Raw genomic sequence first — 17,781 nt, forward strand, 5'->3', positions numbered from 1 at the left:
CTCATTTCATATATGGTTCAGGCATCTGATAATTGAAGTCCTTTTATTTATATATAGTGATAACCTATATATAAATAATAAATATAGAAGTAAATATACAAGTGCTGTTCCTCTTTGGGAAAGATTAGGACTCTGATCAGTACAAATTTTTCATAGTTTATGATACTACATAAATGTTAAAGAATTTAGCTCCTTAACTCTGTACCGCAGTTGATTTGATTTTCTCTTTGTGCAGTCATTTAAGCATTTCAGAGTACAATATGAGGTAAAAAGGAAACAGTTTGAACTTGCAACCCAGTCAATAAGGAAAGATGGCAAATTATCACTTGATCAAGCTGTGGTGAAGCAAGCATGGGAGAGAGTTTCTTCCAGGGTAAGCTGAAAATCATTGTGCTATGTATTTTTTTATTAAATGAAGGGTGGAATTTAAAATCATTTAAACACCTGTTTGCTATTGATTTTATTAGGCATTAGGAACCTAAAAGTGGACCAAATTTCTGGCACTGCTGAATTATTTTGCCTTTTTTTGAGAGTATTTACTGTACTATCATCTTTAATATTGCTCAAAGATAGAATACGAACTTCAAGAAAAGGACTATACTCTGAGATTTCCCTTTATTTGAAAGAATGATAACAGTGCTCAGCCAAGTTCAAAACACTATTGATAGAAAGAAAAGCATACACAATGCACCTTCCAAACCCAGTGTTCTAATGTAAACTGCTAGTTATTTGAGAAATTCTAATACAACATTTTTTTAGTATCGCTAAAAAACTTTCTGTGTAATACTGAATACTTTACCAATAAATGAGGTTTTAATTCTGTTTTTGACCTGTTTGCAAAAGTAGTAAGTTAACATTAGTATTTATGATTGGAATTTTACACAACTGAATGAAAAATCCCAAGCAAGTTATACTGTTTATCCCAAATAAAAAGTTAATAAAACATTATTACTAGGACATATCCATACTGCATATATATATATATATATTTATGTAATATATTTAACAGAAGATCTGTTTAAAATTCTGGAGTTTTCACATAATTTTCATGATGTTTTCACTCCCATAACTGGCATTGCCAGTAAGACACAGTGTTTTACTGCTATGTTCTCCAGCCACAGTCCTTTGAGACTCATTTGAACCTTACATATAAAAAGTATGTGCAAAATAAAGATACAAAGATTTTAGGCCGGAGCATGAATTAAATGACAGTGGCAGAAGAAGGTCTTGCATCCCTTACTGTGCCTATTAACTGATGAAATTCAGATATTTTGCTTCTCAGTTGTTCCAGGTTATTTGTGATTGTTCTGTACTTCAATTACCATTCAGAAAGGGAAATACGTAAATCAAAAAATTCTTGTAGAGATTTTGTTGCATGTCAGACTGCTGCAATTTCCAAGCTCATGTGGAGCAATATGCCTAGATTTATGTCTCAGTTATACTCTGTTACGTGGGGGTTTGATCTTACAGTGTAAAGTCTGATTTTTATCAGTGTACTTGTTTGTATTACTTAGCAAGGGAGGAATTTCAGTCCTTCTACTTTTATTTCCTAGATGCTTGACTGGCACATACACCTTGATAAATCTCTTCCTGCACCTTTGGGTACCATAGGTGCTTGGCTCTACAGGGCAGAGGCCGCTCTGAGAGAAGAAGTAACTGTTCAGCAAGCTCATGAGGAAACAGCAAACACAATACACAGGAAGCTTGAACAACATAAGGTAGATGTACATGCATTCATTCTGTGCATTATCCTCCATTGTTTCCACAGCTTTAAATGATCCATTCTCTACAAAGATAATTATTTCTTGTTACTGTGGGTTGTGTTGTCTTGTTGGTGGCTAAAGCTTGGTGTCTTGTCATGGTGACTTGAACTGTGATATCTGTGTATCTTACAGCCAATATTCAGAATTACTTTTGAGTGTTCTTGCTCCTTCTATCAGAAAGATATCAGGTATTAGTATTTTAATTTCACTGGTAAAATTCTATAGGGAGCTCACAGTGTTGGGTATGCTGTTCAACCAGTATGAACTAATTGGGTGAAACAGGAAAGAGGGAATAAATACACTAACTGTGCTGACAGTCAGTGCAGGCAACATGCATGCAGGGGAGAAAATGAGAATGAAATGAATTTTCATAGTATTGTGATGGCATGATAGCCATCTGTGATGGCAGATAGCATGCTGTGGTAAACAGGAAACTTTTCCAGTGAATTTAAATAATTGTACCATTATTCTTTGCTGAGTCCAAGTTCTCATTTAAAATCAAAACTGTGAGTTTTTTTCTGTGGATTTGCATAATATGTGTGAGAAAAATATATTGGTGAAAAAATATGCTGGTGAGATGGTAAAAGAAACTGAACCAGTAAATGAAAGGGAAAAATGGTGTAGAGAAAGGCAGTACTTGTGGCTGTATTTTTTTATATTGCTTTTTTTCCTCCTGTATCACTACTATTTAAAAACTTGTTTGTAAATTTGTTTTTTTGTTTTGTTTTGTTTTGTTTAGGATATGGGTAGGGTTTTTTCAGCAGAAAGTATTATATATTATGTTATATAATGAAAAGCTGGGAAGTTTCATGGTTATCTGATTACTTTTTATTAGAACAATTGTAGCCCTTCTAACTTCAGTAGTAACTAATGAAATCTAAAAAAAACAATGTTAAAATCTGTAAGGAAGACACGGATTTTTTCAGGGTCTTGTCTCTTGTAATGCTGAATTTCATTAACTTTCTTAGTAGTGTCAAATGTTTCAGGATCCTAGGATTTGACGTTTGTTTAAAAAAAACCAAACAAGTCAAACACTCTTTTGTTCTTAGAATGTGAACATTGTAGACCTCCTTTTGATACATTCATGAGAAGTACAAAAGAGTGTGCCCTAAACTGTTTTTTATCTGCATCAGAAATGCTGTGGTGAAGGATTTCTCTGCCAACAAATAAACTTTGATTTAGGTTTATCTGTGCCAGGGGAGTTTTCCCATGGGAGTGGAATGGAAAGAGCTTCCAAGAGAAGCATATATAATTATATTTCTTCTGGAGTTTTTTTGTTGCTCAGATTTGAATTGATGAATCCTAATGTGCTACTGGATAGTACCAGAAATGCATTAGTGTGTTTTTTTCTGTCCTTGTTTCCTTTTTTCCTTCTGGTTTGTTTGTTTGTTATGGATTTGTTCAGATGACATCATTGCTTTCTTTTTATCTTTGTTTCATATGACAGTGGGTTATTTTAGTGAACTTTACAGCTTATGGCCATTTTGTATTTAGTGCAAAATTATTTGTACTAAGCTTATTTGGACAAATCTCATGGAGAAAAGCATTTATATTTATTTTAGTTGATATTGCTACCAAGATCCAGAAATTAACAGCAATGTCTGTGCTTGTTGAGGGTCATTTCCCAGAGCAGGATTTTATTTTCTGAAAATGCTGTGTATAAGTTTTCATGAGCTTCCTGTTGATGATGGATAAAGCTACTGGGTTTTATTTTGACTAAGCAGTGCCTGTTAGAAGCATCCCATTTTGTATGGCAAGGTCTCAAATGCAGCTGAGATATTTGTTCCAAATCTTTCCTTTATGTGAGACTGTGTCAGTCACAGGAGCTTTCACCATGGTAAAACAGCACATCACCTGCATCTGAGAAAGCCTAGTTCATTTCTCTTCACAGCAAGGTGTTGGCTGAAGTGGAAAACAATGAAAACCCAGGCGGGTTGACGGGGATTGTGGGCCATTTGGTGAGCTGAGCCAGAGAATTACCACTGGTTCATCCTGTGCAAACACTGGGTGTTGGCTGGGGATAAGCCCTTCCTTAGCACGTAGGAATAAGTACATATTTATCATCGGTACAGAAACCTGCATTTTGTTCCCTCAGGTGAGAGGGGAGAAGCCTTTGTACAATCTTCTTTGCTAGCAGGCTTCTGAGCACCTTTGTGCTAGCAGCTGTCTGTCTGCAGTAAAAAAAAACCCCACCATTCTGTGTCCTCTCAGCCGCTCTCTGGGGACTTGACATGTTCCTGCTAGCAGTCTCTCTTCAAAGACTGCTGCCAGTCATTCATTTTAATATGTAATCTCCAGGAAGCCGTTTGAAGCGGTGTTGCTTAGTTACAGTTGAAGTGTGCTCTGCTGTAAGGGTTTCGCTGGTACAGTTCAGATCGCAGGAATACGGGTCGGGTACCACATTCCGCAGTCGTTCGTGCAGTACTGAGACAGCGATCCTGAAATCTTTCGATGGTGAGAGAGTGAAAAGTTTACTAAATATGGAATATGTACTTAGAGAAGGAGCTATAGATCTTCTGCCTATATATAGTAGAGTAGATTAGTTGCTTAAAATTTCAGTCTATACTTAGCAAAGGTTATGAAGATTTAAAGAGTAAATTTAGGAAGATTATGCTTTTGTGATGTTAGCATATTGAGAGACTGCATTTCAGAGATTATTTAATACAGTTAAGAGTTCTTGTTTTGTTAAACATTTTGCAGTGTATCCTGTTATAAAATCTTCCATAATTGTTCGACATAGCTGTAACAGAGCTTCACATAAGGGGGTTCCCTGTGTAAATGTTGAAGTTGATGTAAATTCTTTTATGGTATGCATTACCTTGCATGGAAACATGAGAGCATGATCAAATAGTTAACTACACTGAGTCATCAGAGCCGGCTTAAAATTGTGCTTATTAGTTAGATAGCCTACTGTGAGCCTTTTCTTTCCCTCCCCTCCCTCCCCCCACTCTCTCAGTATCTCTCTCTTTCTTAAAATCCAATCAGGATCTGCTGAAAAACATAGATGGTCACAAAAAGGCATTCCATGAGATCCACAGGACCAGGTCTGTTAATGGCGTGCCTGTTCCACATGACCAGTTAGAGGATATGGCAGACAGGTAAGGCTTTCAATGTGAATTAAAAAGCTTCTGTGCATGAAGGGGAGCCTGTTTGATTTTTTATCTGTTCATGGAGAAATCACTGTCTATTTAAATTTCTCAGTGGCAAGCAGATAGATTGAAAAACCTGGAATATACATAAAAATATACTGAAAAACCTGATGCTTTTAGGATTGTTAAGAATCAAAGTAGGCTATAGATTTTGAATGGGAATACTTTTTTTATATTGATCCTGTTATTACTTGTCCCTAGAAGAAATGTTATATAACTGCCAGGATGCATGTGAAAAAAAAGAAAAATGACTTTGCAAAACTTAGTAACAAAAGTAAACCGATTATTTTTATGAATAAACAGAAATGTAATCAATCTGTTGTTCAAGAGCAGTCATCAGAACATCATCACACATAATTAAATGTTTGTAGACTCTGATTGAAGTGAAAGATTAGAAAAATATCTGAACTGTAACTAAAGCTTTCAGTCTCTCCTGCAAAAATGCACACTGCTGTATTTTACTATTCTGTGATTCATTTTATAGGTTTAATTTTGTTGTCTCCTCATCTGAGCTCCATCTGTTGAAGATGGAGTTTCTGGAACTGAAGTACCGTCTGCTGTCACTCTTAGTCTTTGCAGAGTCAAAGTTAAAATCATGGATTATCAAATACGGAAGGCGAGAGTCTGTGGAACTGCTTCTTCAAAATTATATTGTAAGTTGGGGTTGTCTTCTTTTTATAATTATTTTTGAGATATTCATATTTAAGTTTACTAGAATTGTATAAAAGAACAGAAACAGACATCAGATTTGTCAGTCATCAACTTTATGACTGTATTATTATGGAATATTTCTTCAGAGGTAAATCTGTCTTCCCCTTGGAGGAACTTTAGTCAAAAGGCTAAAAGTAAAAATTATTGTCTTTGCACCATTTCTTGGAAAATAGAAATAACATTCCAACTGCTGTCCGGTGATTAACTTAGCAAGCACACCTGGAGGTTCCAAATCCTAGATTTTTGCTTACTTTGTATAGTTATTCCAAAGAAGTTAATTTCATCTTCTTTTACCCTGGCATAGATGCACTTTATAGTGACTATACACAGTTTAAGAGTTAAAGACAGAGGAGGTTTTTGGCATGCATTCCCACACAGTATTTTTTTAAAGTCTTCCAAAATAATTTAAAAAAGGAAGTTATTCTACCTCCGTGTACTTGTTCAATAGACTATACCTATAGGGGAGTACTTCTCTGCTTTTAAAGAATGATTTTTCTTTTCCTACTCAGCATTATTATATTAAACCCATTGCTTAATTTCTGTTCTGGAAGGAGTTTGCTCTATCTCTGCATCAGCCATATACCACGTTAAGAAACAGAAACTATTGGCTTACAAGCGTTCATTGATAAATTCTCTTTCAGTGTTATGCTGCTGTATCTTCTTAAATTCACACGTGCAGGGCCAAGTGTAGGTAGAATGATACTACTGCTGCACTTGTACATTAGAGCATGAAGGATTCTTTCAAAAGCACGGCTGGTCTAAGTATTTTTTCCCTTCTATCTAATCCATATGGAGAAAATTGAACAGGAAAATTAAGTCTGGAAAGAACTTACTCAGTTACAGAACCATTCAGAGCCAGGTCAATATGCAGAGGAAATTATTGATGTTCCAACTTCTTTGGAAAGAAAATTCAAACTCTGAAATTTGGGTGAAATTTGCAATCTACAAAGTGGGAATTTCTGTGTTTAAACTTCAGCAGTTAGGGACACAAAAATTCAGTAGTTAGTTAACCTTTTTTAGACAAGCTTTGCAAAATTCAGATAATTACTTGAAATAACTTAGTTTGCTGGAGCGAGGTGCAATACTAGGAGTTGTAGTCCATTTGTTTACCCTCTAAAACTGTCAAAAAAACTACTAAAAGGTGACAAAGGGAAATAATAAAAAAGTGAATAGCTTGAATTTTGGGGGTTTTTTTGGTCACTTTCTTTTTTTTTCCTTTAAAGTGAACATCAAGTTGTTAATTTGTATATTAATTTGCAATCATTGTGATTTAGACCACTAATGCTGAGGTGGTCTTTAGGGAAGAAAAATGTTTCCTTGCGTAATTTTTGAAACTGTGTAACATCAAAATGAGGAAATTGGGACAGGAAGACAAATAGATCTCATTTTCATTATTGATGGCCGTGATTTCTGGCTCCTTCAAGGTGTGATGGAAAGGGAATATATTTGCTTGGCTTACCTGGGACCAGTTTTCTAGGACTGAGAGACAAGTGTTACTCTTCCAGTGTATTAGGAGTCTTACGTAGGAAAGCTGTAGTCAGTACCTTATAGTCAATGACTATATTAGTAGGAGATAAAAATGTAAGTCTGTTTGTCTGCCAAAACAGACTGGGGAATGTCAGCATTCTAGGAACATGCGTAATTAGGATCTGGATAGAACATATGCCTGGAAAATATTTATGTACTGTAGTTTAAAAATAAAAGTGGTGGTTTTTACTTAACCTTATCATCTTTTCACCCATCTGTCATACACTGGAAGTAAAGTTCAGCACAGACTGTACACCATCAACTTGAATAATATACTGTACCAAATTCTCCACTGTAATGGTGGTACTAGGTACATGGATTTTTAACCCATGGAACTGTGTTTTAGCACTGCTGTGTTAGCACTTTTTGAGCATCATGTGCTATACTGATTTGGGAAAGCTCCTTATTTTGTTCAAGGAGTCTTGTCAGATAGGAGACAATATTAATTAGTAAAACATCTTTATTTGCTTTTTGAAAATATTTCAAATAGCTCTTTAGGTCAGTGTTATGTAAATCTTTTTTGCTCTTTCGTATGAAGTGGCTCAGGTTAAAATGTATGTATGGGTTTGGCAAAACTGAAAGTTATGAGTCTGTCACGTCATTCATGATAAAGCCTGTAGGTCTTCATACATGGCAGATTTTGTTTTACCAGGAGAACAGAGAAAAAATCTGATTGTTCTTGACTTCTGGTTTCCTTGGTCATAAACATGATTCTAAATTACATACTAGATAACTGTTGTAACTTGACATAGCAACTGTCAAAGGTTTAAAAATAGAAGAGTTTTTGATATATAATGGCTGGCAGAATAATTTTTAAAGTTTTTTTTTTATGTTATATAATATGCGTTGATGAACACACAAGATCTGATTCTCCTGTTCAAAATACATTAAACTTTGACTTCATTTGAAACGTGGTTTTATCAAAATCACACTTGTATGATTTTTTTCTATTATGGTGTTCCAAAGCTTGTATAAACATATGCAGGGTGTGGATTCCTTATTTTGTAATTTTGTAGGTGAGGAGGGATGAGATGTAGCATAAATTACAGAACCATTTCAAACTCTACCTTTCTCTCCCTGTTTTAACAGTGGTAACACCAAGATATAATGTGCTTGCACAACATAGAGCTATAATTATGTATTGCTCTTAAAGGAAATAACATTTCTGAAAGACATGTAAAAAAAGGTCAGTTTCAGTTGCCATGAGGGATAAAGAGGCACAACATTTGTACAAAAATATTTCCAGATAATTTATTAATCACACTCTAACACATCACAGAGCTAAACCATCACTCACAAAGGAACAGCACTGTGTCACACTTTGGAAAAGCAGCATCTCTTTGTGCAGTGTTTCCATCTTACTTTTTGCCAATTGCAAAGGAGGTAAAGAAAAATTGAAGAATAAAGCAAATGTTTTTCATCTATTAAAGTGTAACCTGTTTTTCTGCAAAGGCTTAATACAGGAACAATTGGATTTGATTGTTATGGTGATGTATATGAAGGAAATTTACTCTTTTATTAAAATTATTCCACTTAGATTTGAGTGTAAAATAGTTTTCATTAAATAACTTGTAAATTAATTACTCAGTTTCTGCATGTTCTAAGTATCATATGCTATTGAATTCCAGCAAGATAGCAAGTAAGAAAACATTAAATAACCTTTCCATGTGGAAAGTAAATAAATTTGGTTTTGTAATGTTATACTCTGCTGTACCATTAATTTGTAAAGATAATGATGAAAAGATGAATGGAGGAATAATGAAGTTAAATGTTGTCATCAGTATCCTGATGTAATTTGATAGAAATTATTCCTAATACCCATCTTTATTTTATCTATTATGATTTTTTTCTTTTCAGTCTGTTATTGAAAACAGTAAGTTCTTTGAGCAGTATGAAGTTACTTACCAGATCTTGAAACGAGCAGCTGAAATGTATGCCAAAGCAAATGGCTCAGGTAAATGTCTATATTTCTTTAATCACTGGAACAGCATTTTAATCTCTTTAGACATAAGTATCCTCTAAAAAGGTCTCCTAATATTTGTTTCTTCCATGTACCAAAGCTGTTCCTCACCAGCAGCTGCAGTTCACCAGAGACTACAGCCTCTGGTAGCAATTTCACATATTCTCTGGCATGTAGGCACCTGGTCCAGAGCAGCCTGCCCTCCTGCTGCTTCTGAATCTCCAGAGGAGGGTGGTCATATTCAGACTTCCTCCTCGGAAAAACCCATCATCCATGCTAACTCTTGGATTATTTCAGTGTTGTTAATTTGGGATAAAAAATTGTGACAGAAACCAAATTAGGAGTAGGGAAAAATGGTGTTCTAGTGCCTGGAAATGCTCCTTGGCTTGGCTTAATTTAAAAGAAAAAGGTAAATAGGGAGTTGGTCCAAGTATCTTAATTGCAATATTATCCCTTGGTTCATTGGAGGTTCTTCATTAACTTTGAAAACCTGCAAGAGAAACTCAAATGGTAGTTGCAGTATGGATGTACATGAGAAAAAATGTGTACCTGATTCAACAGCTGCCTCCTGTCATTCTTGAGTACTGCTGAGTTCAGTGAGAATTTGAGGGCAATATTTGACCTAGATAATTACAGGCATGAGATCACTTTAATCTGTAACACAGTAATGTCTGTGGAGGATTGTTGCAGCTACTGGTAAAGGGGGGAGAAAATGGATACCTTTGTTTGTTGTTAAATTTAAATTGACAGTGACATCCAAATTTTACAAAAGTAAACATTTTTACACGGTATTCTTGCATAGAACAAAAGATTTATTCAATGCTATTAATAAAGTCCAATAACAATTTTCTAAAGAACAAATACTAACATATATAAATTCAGGAATAGCAGTTCAAATTAGCTAACTATATTCTGCATATTTTATGAAGTCTCAGCATTTGCTTGGCCTTTTTTCTTCTCCGTTTGTTTTCTTCTGGAATGAGGACACATTTGTTCCTTTCTTGCCATGTGGAAAACACTAAAAGTTAAATGGCAAAAATTAGCAGTAGTTTGGTTTCAAAGTCAATGGCAGGAAGATCAGAATTTAATTTCATACTTTTCAATGCAGACATATTATGTGTCTTTATATTATACAATTCATTTTTTGGTTTTTTTTAGGCAAGCCTGTCTCTTGATTTCTTTTATTGCAGATTTGAAATGAACACCACACACAATATGCAGTGTGACTGTTTTAATTTAGCATGCATTTTAATTTAGCATTACATTTTTTATGTACTTTCCTAAGTCTTTAATTCACACGTTTAATTTCTCAGTCATGATCTTGTGCTAAAATTGGGCTGTGAGCTGAACATTCGTATATAAAAGCCTACTGAAATAGAAGTTACAGTAAAATATAATTCTCTGATGAGAGTGAATAAGCATGATATAAAGTTAATCTTTACAGAAATAGTAATGAAACAAAATAATCAGTGTTTTTCCTGTATCTCAGTGGAAGAAGTTGAGAATGTGATGAAATTCATGAGTGATACCACAGCTCAGTGGAGGAACCTCTCAGTAGAGGTGAGAAGTGTAAGAAGCATGCTGGAAGAAGTAATTGCTAATTGGGACAGATACAGCAGCACTGTGGCAGGTCTACAAGCTTGGCTTGAAGATGCTGAAAAGATGCTGAATCAGCCTGAACATTCTAAAAAGGTATGCACTGGTAGCATATGCATCTGGCTATTTTGTAAATTGTGAAACATTTGATACTTTTTTGCATTTGCTTAGCCTTTGCTCAGACTTCGGCATCCTGTCTTTCTTCATCATAGGAGTTTCAGTGTTCACTTGTGTAGCATCTAGAGGCAAATACATACATACACAATGGAGAAAGCCTCATCTGTGGTACCATGGCTAGAGGCATCTTTGATATGAATAGAGGGCAGCAGTATTGCTCAGAGAGCAATGTTACAGAGAGGAATGTTATATGATTCACTCAAAGGCAAATACAGCTCTTAGCACCAAAGTGAGTAATCATGGACTACCTATAATGACACTTCCACTGATTTTTCTAGATGACAGATTTCTGTACTCATTACCTTCAAAGAGCAGTATCATTAATAGTGTTGTTATTTTTGACGGGTGATTAACTAATCCATTAGCTTGGCATTTCAGAAATCTTTTAGACAATTGATTTTGGGGACCTGCAGTTATAAAGATAGTTCTTCTGTATTTTTTTTCTGTTGTAATGTTAGAGTACTTTAGCACTAAGATTTAAGTGGGTAAATCTTCAAGAATAACCTGGAATGAGTTGAAGAGTCCTGCATTTAATAGGTGCTGAATTTGCACCTGATCCCAATGTAGCAGCTATATAGCTCTTCACACTAAAGTAGTGTTCTCATAGGTTATGACAAACTGACATCAGGTCAGGAATGAGCATTTCATGTTACATGAAAGAACAGTATAGTTCTTGTTAAGGTTTGTTAGTTTAAACTGATGTAAAATAATGGAATACACTTTATAAATAAAAATAAATGTGAAAAAAACAAGTCTGGCATAATATAGATTCAAACAGTTATTACTGGGCTGGAAGGATGTCTTCCACTGATCAGGGTGCTCTCAGATACTGGTTTATGTTTTATGTAAGTAACTGGACAGTGATTAAAATTAAATATTCTTAAATCCATGTATGTGAATAAAATCAAAGCATTTACTTTTCTAATCAGATGTATAACTTTAAAAATTTTCAAAGCAGAAATTTGAACATACCCATACAGTATATACTTGCTTCTGATTTCTAAAATAAATCCAACAAGTAATTCTTTTCATTCTGATAAATAATTTCAAAAATTTCAAAAAAACGTGTTGAAAACCATAGACGTGAAGCTTTATTCTTCCCAAAATGCTAATTTCTTCTTAAAAATAACATTGCCTCAAACCTGTTAAAGGTTACTGAGTAGTAGCATAATCTGCCTGTAGACTGAGACATATTTTAAAAGTTACTTCTACTTTTAATTTTGAATTTAGCACTTCACAGCAATGTTTTCCCTTAGGTAGTTCCAAGGATAGGTCTGATTTAGAAGTTTTAATATTTGATTATTAAAACTAATATCTGTTCTTATAGTGGTTTGTAAAATTAATAGTCTTACAGCCATGAACTAAAAACATCTGGAATATCAGGTGAAAAATGATAACTGTTGTTTGGAATATGGCATAAAACATTTTTAAGCATTTCAAAATATTTTTTCTGTAAACCCATAAAGATACCAGTAATATGATACAGAGTTGCTCATTTGCAAACCTTACCTGTATTACTTAAAGCCACTATATTCTATCCTAGGCCAAGACCATAGTAGCCCTTCATCATGCTGTCATGCTTTCTTCTTCTTTCCATTATCTCTGTATCATTTCCAGACCAGCACGTACCACTGCTCATTTTGGAAAAGAAAGTGGCCTGTTGGCTTTCTCGTTGGCTACTGTTTTCAGAAGCCTTACTGTGAACCTGTAGCAGTGAAGATCTTGTAAAAAAAAAAATACTAGTATGTGCTTGGATTTTTCAAACTGTTCCTTCTACAGCTTCTTTGTTTACTTCCATTACCTCTTAAGCACTTTCCATATTAATCTCATTCTAACTGCACCCTCCCACATTTCTCACACAGCTGTATCCATAAGGTTTTAGAGAGCTTCTAGATCTCTTGTGGTGACTTCCTTAAAAAGAGCTGCATTGTTTTAATTGAGAATGAGGTGTGCTTCCCAGTACCTTCCAAACTTGTTTAAATTTAACACATGCTTAGGTTGGCTTCTGAAATGGAGAGACTCCCCAGCAGGGTCTGCGGAAGGTAATGGTTTGTGGGACTAAGTGTGTGGGAACAAGGATGTGAATAGTTTACTCCATGTGCTTTTTTCTTCTTGACCTCTAGTGAGCCTGACCATTGGAAAGCTGACCAGTGTCAGATTCAGTAGACTTAATTTCTTTTGGATGTGCTCAGAAAGGTTAGCCTTTGCACAAAGCAAGGGGTTTGCTCCACTGCAAGTGGAAAAAGATTCAAACTGCAGATGCAATTTACTGAGGTGATTAAATTTATCCATGATACCGCAGTACAGAACACCTGAACACTGCTGATCTCAGCGTTAGGAACTGAACACAATGTGTGTTGTTCAATCCTCTCTTGAAAACATTTGACCAGTATATAACCATTAGACTTTTTCTTTACAGTTGCATCTGAACTTCTTTTGCACGTGCATGAGTTCTGACAATACAGTTTCAGAACTGTAGCTCTGAAACTTGGGATGACTCACAGTATGGTTGGATAGGAATTTTTCACATGTACCATTGAGAAAGGATTGTATGGGGCTGTCACTGGAAGGTGAATAGTTTTGGAATTATAGGGTAGATAGATAGTCATAAACAAAATGGATCCCCTTCCTAAATCCTGAGCATCGGGTACCATCAGCTTGAATCCTTCTGATTATTCGTTCTCTCCTGAAAGAAGGTGCTCTCGTGATCCAGTCTGTTTGGAACAGACTGTGCCATTCATTGAATAGTGCATTGTTTGGGAGAAGGGTAGCAGGGACAAGCCACAGCCATGTCAGAGAAGGGGTGGACAGTCATGGGACAGTGATTGAGTCCTCTTTTGTTTACTGGTATAGCTGGAGTCAGGAAGCCCAGGGATATCTGCCTTGGGAACAATTGCCCATTGGCTGGAAGAGAGAAAAAGAGGGGAAAAGAGGCGCTCTTTGTCTTTTCTACAAATTTATCTGTGTGTACCTGCCTACAAGATGCATGCAGTCTATCAGGCCATCTCAGTGAGGGGGACAAAATCACTGACGACCATCTCTTTCCCCTCTGTGCTCACCTGCACTGAGATAGGAGGGAAGCAGTGATAAAGAATCAGTCTTCACAGGTCTTCTGGGATGCCAGACCCTGGAAAGCTGCATGTGATTCACAGCAGGGAAAGGACCTCTCCACAGTCTGTATATGGCCTGGGTTACTATCAGCCCATACTGTTTATGACAGAAAATAGATGAGCCCTAACAGTATTTTCAGTTATGGAACTTTCTCTTATGGAGGAGTTTCATTAGTTTAACTGAAGCCACTCACTGGAGTAAAATGAGCTGTAAGTAAACTGGCAGTAATTTTTAATTCCACAGGTTGTATTCACAGACATTAAAATTCTATTATGGCATATTCGACGTGAGGAGCTTCAGAGGATAATTGTGCAACGAATTTTTTATCAAGTCATGAGCGGGTGATTAAATTTTAGTTTTGTGATTAAGATAAAGACTAATTGAAAAGGTTTTGGAGCTGTGTTTTTATTTTCTTCTTCAGGATTTCTTCAGACACTTACCTCATTGGATCCAACAGCACACAGCCATGAATGATGCTGGTAATTTTCTGATTGAAACATGTGATGAGACCATTTCCAGAGATCTTAAACAGCAGCTTCTGTTGCTAAATGGAAGATGGAGAGAATTGTTTATGCAAGTTAAGCAGGTAAGTGATTTTGCCCCTGTTACTTTTAAATATTTACTTTGTTATTTCCATGCAAGCACGACAGATTACCCTGTTAGCAGGACTATAGGACAACTTTCAAAAGTGCCTAACTGTTCATGAGTATTTGAATTAGAAATTACTCCCTGACAGTAATTTATTTTATTGAGGCTCTTCCTTTATTTGCCTTTTTGGTTATACAGCTATTTTGGGGGGAGTGAGGGGACATTTTCAACTAGTATAAGCTGTACTTTTTCATTATGGTCACCGGTCTTGATAACAGTGAATGTTATTTATACAAAGAAATATGACTGCAGAGAAACTGACTGATTTTCAGTGCCTATTGTTACTGTAAAAGCTCTATGAAACGAAACAGTAAAAATGGTGATAATGATAATTTTTACTGCTCTTTGATGAAAGCTCCTTCCAGTTATTGTACTGCAACCATAAGCAGGGACAATAATTAATTTAATTAACTAAATGTTTTCCCCATTTTGGTCAGACTTTACTTCTATCTTGGTTACAAGCAGGCTCTGATAGTAAACGAATAAACCTACCCTTTACCTCATGTAAGAGATTCAACTGATACAAAAATAATCGTTGTTTCTGTATTTGCTCTTTGAAAATCAAAGAGAAGATGTGAGCTTAATTACATAGAAGTATTTCACACCTCATAAACACGTTAGAAAATATCTTTGGTATAGTCAATATACATCTGTTGATATTGTCCCCTTTCAGTGATTTGAAATCGCAGTTGCCTATTTGAAGGTACTGAATCTGTTTTCTTTACTGGAATTATTATCTCCTATGCAGTCAAGTTAAAGGGAAAGGCAAATAATGATTGTCTCTCTTTTATTGTAACTTTTCCAGACTGTTGACAAGAATGTTCTCAAGCTTTACTTGCTGATGCTATTTAGGGCGATTCACTGATGTAAATGTCTCTTCCCCTACTTATGCAGCTTCTTTCATATGCTGGCTGTGTGGGTTTTTTTCTCACTGGCTTTTTCACCATTTCTGTCATACAGCTCTTTCTACTTTGTAAGACATATGTTTCCCCTTCCCCTGGCCAGCATTCCTTTATTAAGATCTCCCTTATCATTTAGCTTTTCTAGGCTTTTCCTGTTCTATTCTCTTTGCTGAATTGTCAAAATTGATATTGTAGGTAGTGAGAAATGAATTGAACTGTTGGTTCTAGAGTAGAAACAAATGAGTCTGGCATTCCCTGTTCGTAAAAGAGGCTGACCTCCTGTATGCATGCTGTTCATTTTAGCATCATTACTACTGAAACTAAGGCACATGATGAGTTTAGAAGATTAGTTTCCATCATATTGCATTTCATTGAATATAATTTTTCCAGCAAAAAATTGCACTGAAAACATACTAATTCTCCTAAATCATTACTTAATTGCTGGATATCTAATTTGGGGTGGGGCTTTTTTTTGCTTTCCTTTTTTTAGTATGCTCGAGCAGATGAACTGGACAAAATGAGGAAGGAGTATGTGGATGGCGTTGCCCATTTGACAGCTTTTATTGATGGAAGCAATAAGAAATTTTCAGTCCCTGTAGAAGTGTCCTTTCTTGATGTCAAAAGTTTTATACAAGATTTAGAAGTAAGTTTCTTCCTTTAGTTTCCTTCTTCCTCCTTCAAAAGAAATAAACTTGCAACTATTTAATTCTGATAGCATAAAATTATTTTAGTATACATTCCCATTATTAACTGGGTTTTTTTACCAGTGGTGGATTTTTTTTTTTTTTTTGTATTATTTCAGCTATAGCTAAAATATTTATCATTGTATTCTATTAGTGACATTTTTAGAGCAAATTTCCAAAACACTGTCTTACTAGATATGTCTTTCTTTGTAGTTTCAAATTGCATTCAGGTGAGTTGACTGATACTCTTTGGCTCAGTTTTCATGCATTTGAAAACATGATCCAGTGTTCACTAAAATCAGTGATGAAAATAATTGATACTTAGAATATATATCATTTATCGGTCTTTTCTCTCCCATGAACGCACAAATACTAGTGCTGAAATATTTTTTGAAACACTTGTTTCAGAATATCAAGCAGAAATTGCCTGCCATGGAAGCTCAGTATAAAGCAGTTACAAGAACGGTGCAACTTATTACAAAAGAAGTTTCCCAAGAGGAAGCGAATGAAATGCTGGGAACTTCGGCACGGCTCAAGGAGCAGCTGGGCAAGGTTGCAGAATACTTTTTTTTACTACTTGTTGTTGACTGTTGAACTAATAAATAGTAGGCTCCTGTATACAAATTCTCACATATATGCATTTGAACAAATATGTAGTTGTAACAATAGATTGATTCAGGGTGAAGATGTTGTTTCTTTTAAATGTTAAGACTACCATCCTTAAATTTAATACTCTTTTCTTTAGAAATAATACAGGATCAGGACTGCTCTATCTTGAAAAAGAATAGGTAGCAACTATGTAAACCTACATGCAGAAAAAGTTGTTATTTATTGAATTTTACAACTTTTTCAATAACTTTTTCCTGACCAAAAGGTTAAGGAGCATTCCTGTGCCCTGCTGTATGAATGCCAACGTCTGCTGTCTCCACTGGAAGAACTGGAGAAGCAAATCACACATTTTTATGAATCGCTTGAAAAAGTAAATGAAATAATTTCTATCCTGGATCCTGAAGCACAACCCACAACTGTTCTTAAACAAAAAGCCCAAGTAAGTTTCAGAAACATCCTACAAAGGTCTGCTGCCTCTGAGTATTTACAATTATCTCTCTAGGAATTTGGATTGCAACTCTGTAAGCTGAGCAGGTATTTCCTCATATTCAGGCAACAGATGTAGCCTTATCCTAAAGTCAGCTAGGCATAAATATAAAAAGATTGAAACTTGTGTTCCTCTCTAGTGCCCTTGGTTTCAATCCAGGAAGTAAACATAAGATTTTTTTTTTTAAATCTAGTGGAAATTGGACTGAAGTACTAGAAATATATTGGGTTTTTTATTAAGCAGATGTTTCCTTGGGCAATTACGGAAGTTTATTAGAGGCTTGGAAAAGTGGTTTCTTTGAAGTGAATTGCAATATAACATTAACTTTTCTACATGGCCAATAAACACTTCTCTCTGGAGGAATTCAGAGCTAGTCAGATCTCTCTTGGAAAGTTAAATGAAAATAGGATTTTTAAAACCTTTTTTCAGCCTTTACTACTTCATGCATGTTTTCTTTT

At 35.3% G+C, this 17,781-nt stretch overlaps 1 protein-coding gene across 1 annotated transcript in view; it reads left to right on the plus strand.

Moving 5' to 3' along the window:
* The window catches only part of SYNE1 (spectrin repeat containing nuclear envelope protein 1), a 294,429-nt gene that overhangs the window by 79,854 nt on the left and 196,794 nt on the right, over window positions 1–17,781 (plus strand). Inside the window, exons 11-20 of the mRNA XM_082303445.1 lie at window positions 236–373; window positions 1,554–1,718; window positions 4,749–4,861; window positions 5,397–5,565; window positions 9,008–9,104; window positions 10,600–10,802; window positions 14,416–14,580; window positions 16,035–16,187; window positions 16,636–16,779; window positions 17,102–17,275. Coding sequence (XP_082159571.1) covers window positions 236–373; window positions 1,554–1,718; window positions 4,749–4,861; window positions 5,397–5,565; window positions 9,008–9,104; window positions 10,600–10,802; window positions 14,416–14,580; window positions 16,035–16,187; window positions 16,636–16,779; window positions 17,102–17,275 — 1,521 coding nt within the window. The remainder of the gene's footprint in view (window positions 1–235; window positions 374–1,553; window positions 1,719–4,748; window positions 4,862–5,396; window positions 5,566–9,007; window positions 9,105–10,599; window positions 10,803–14,415; window positions 14,581–16,034; window positions 16,188–16,635; window positions 16,780–17,101; window positions 17,276–17,781) is intronic.

The sequence above is a fragment of the Coloeus monedula genome (genome assembly GCF_965178545.1).
Source record: "Coloeus monedula genome assembly, chromosome: 2".
NCBI lineage: Eukaryota > Metazoa > Chordata > Aves > Passeriformes > Corvidae > Coloeus > Coloeus monedula.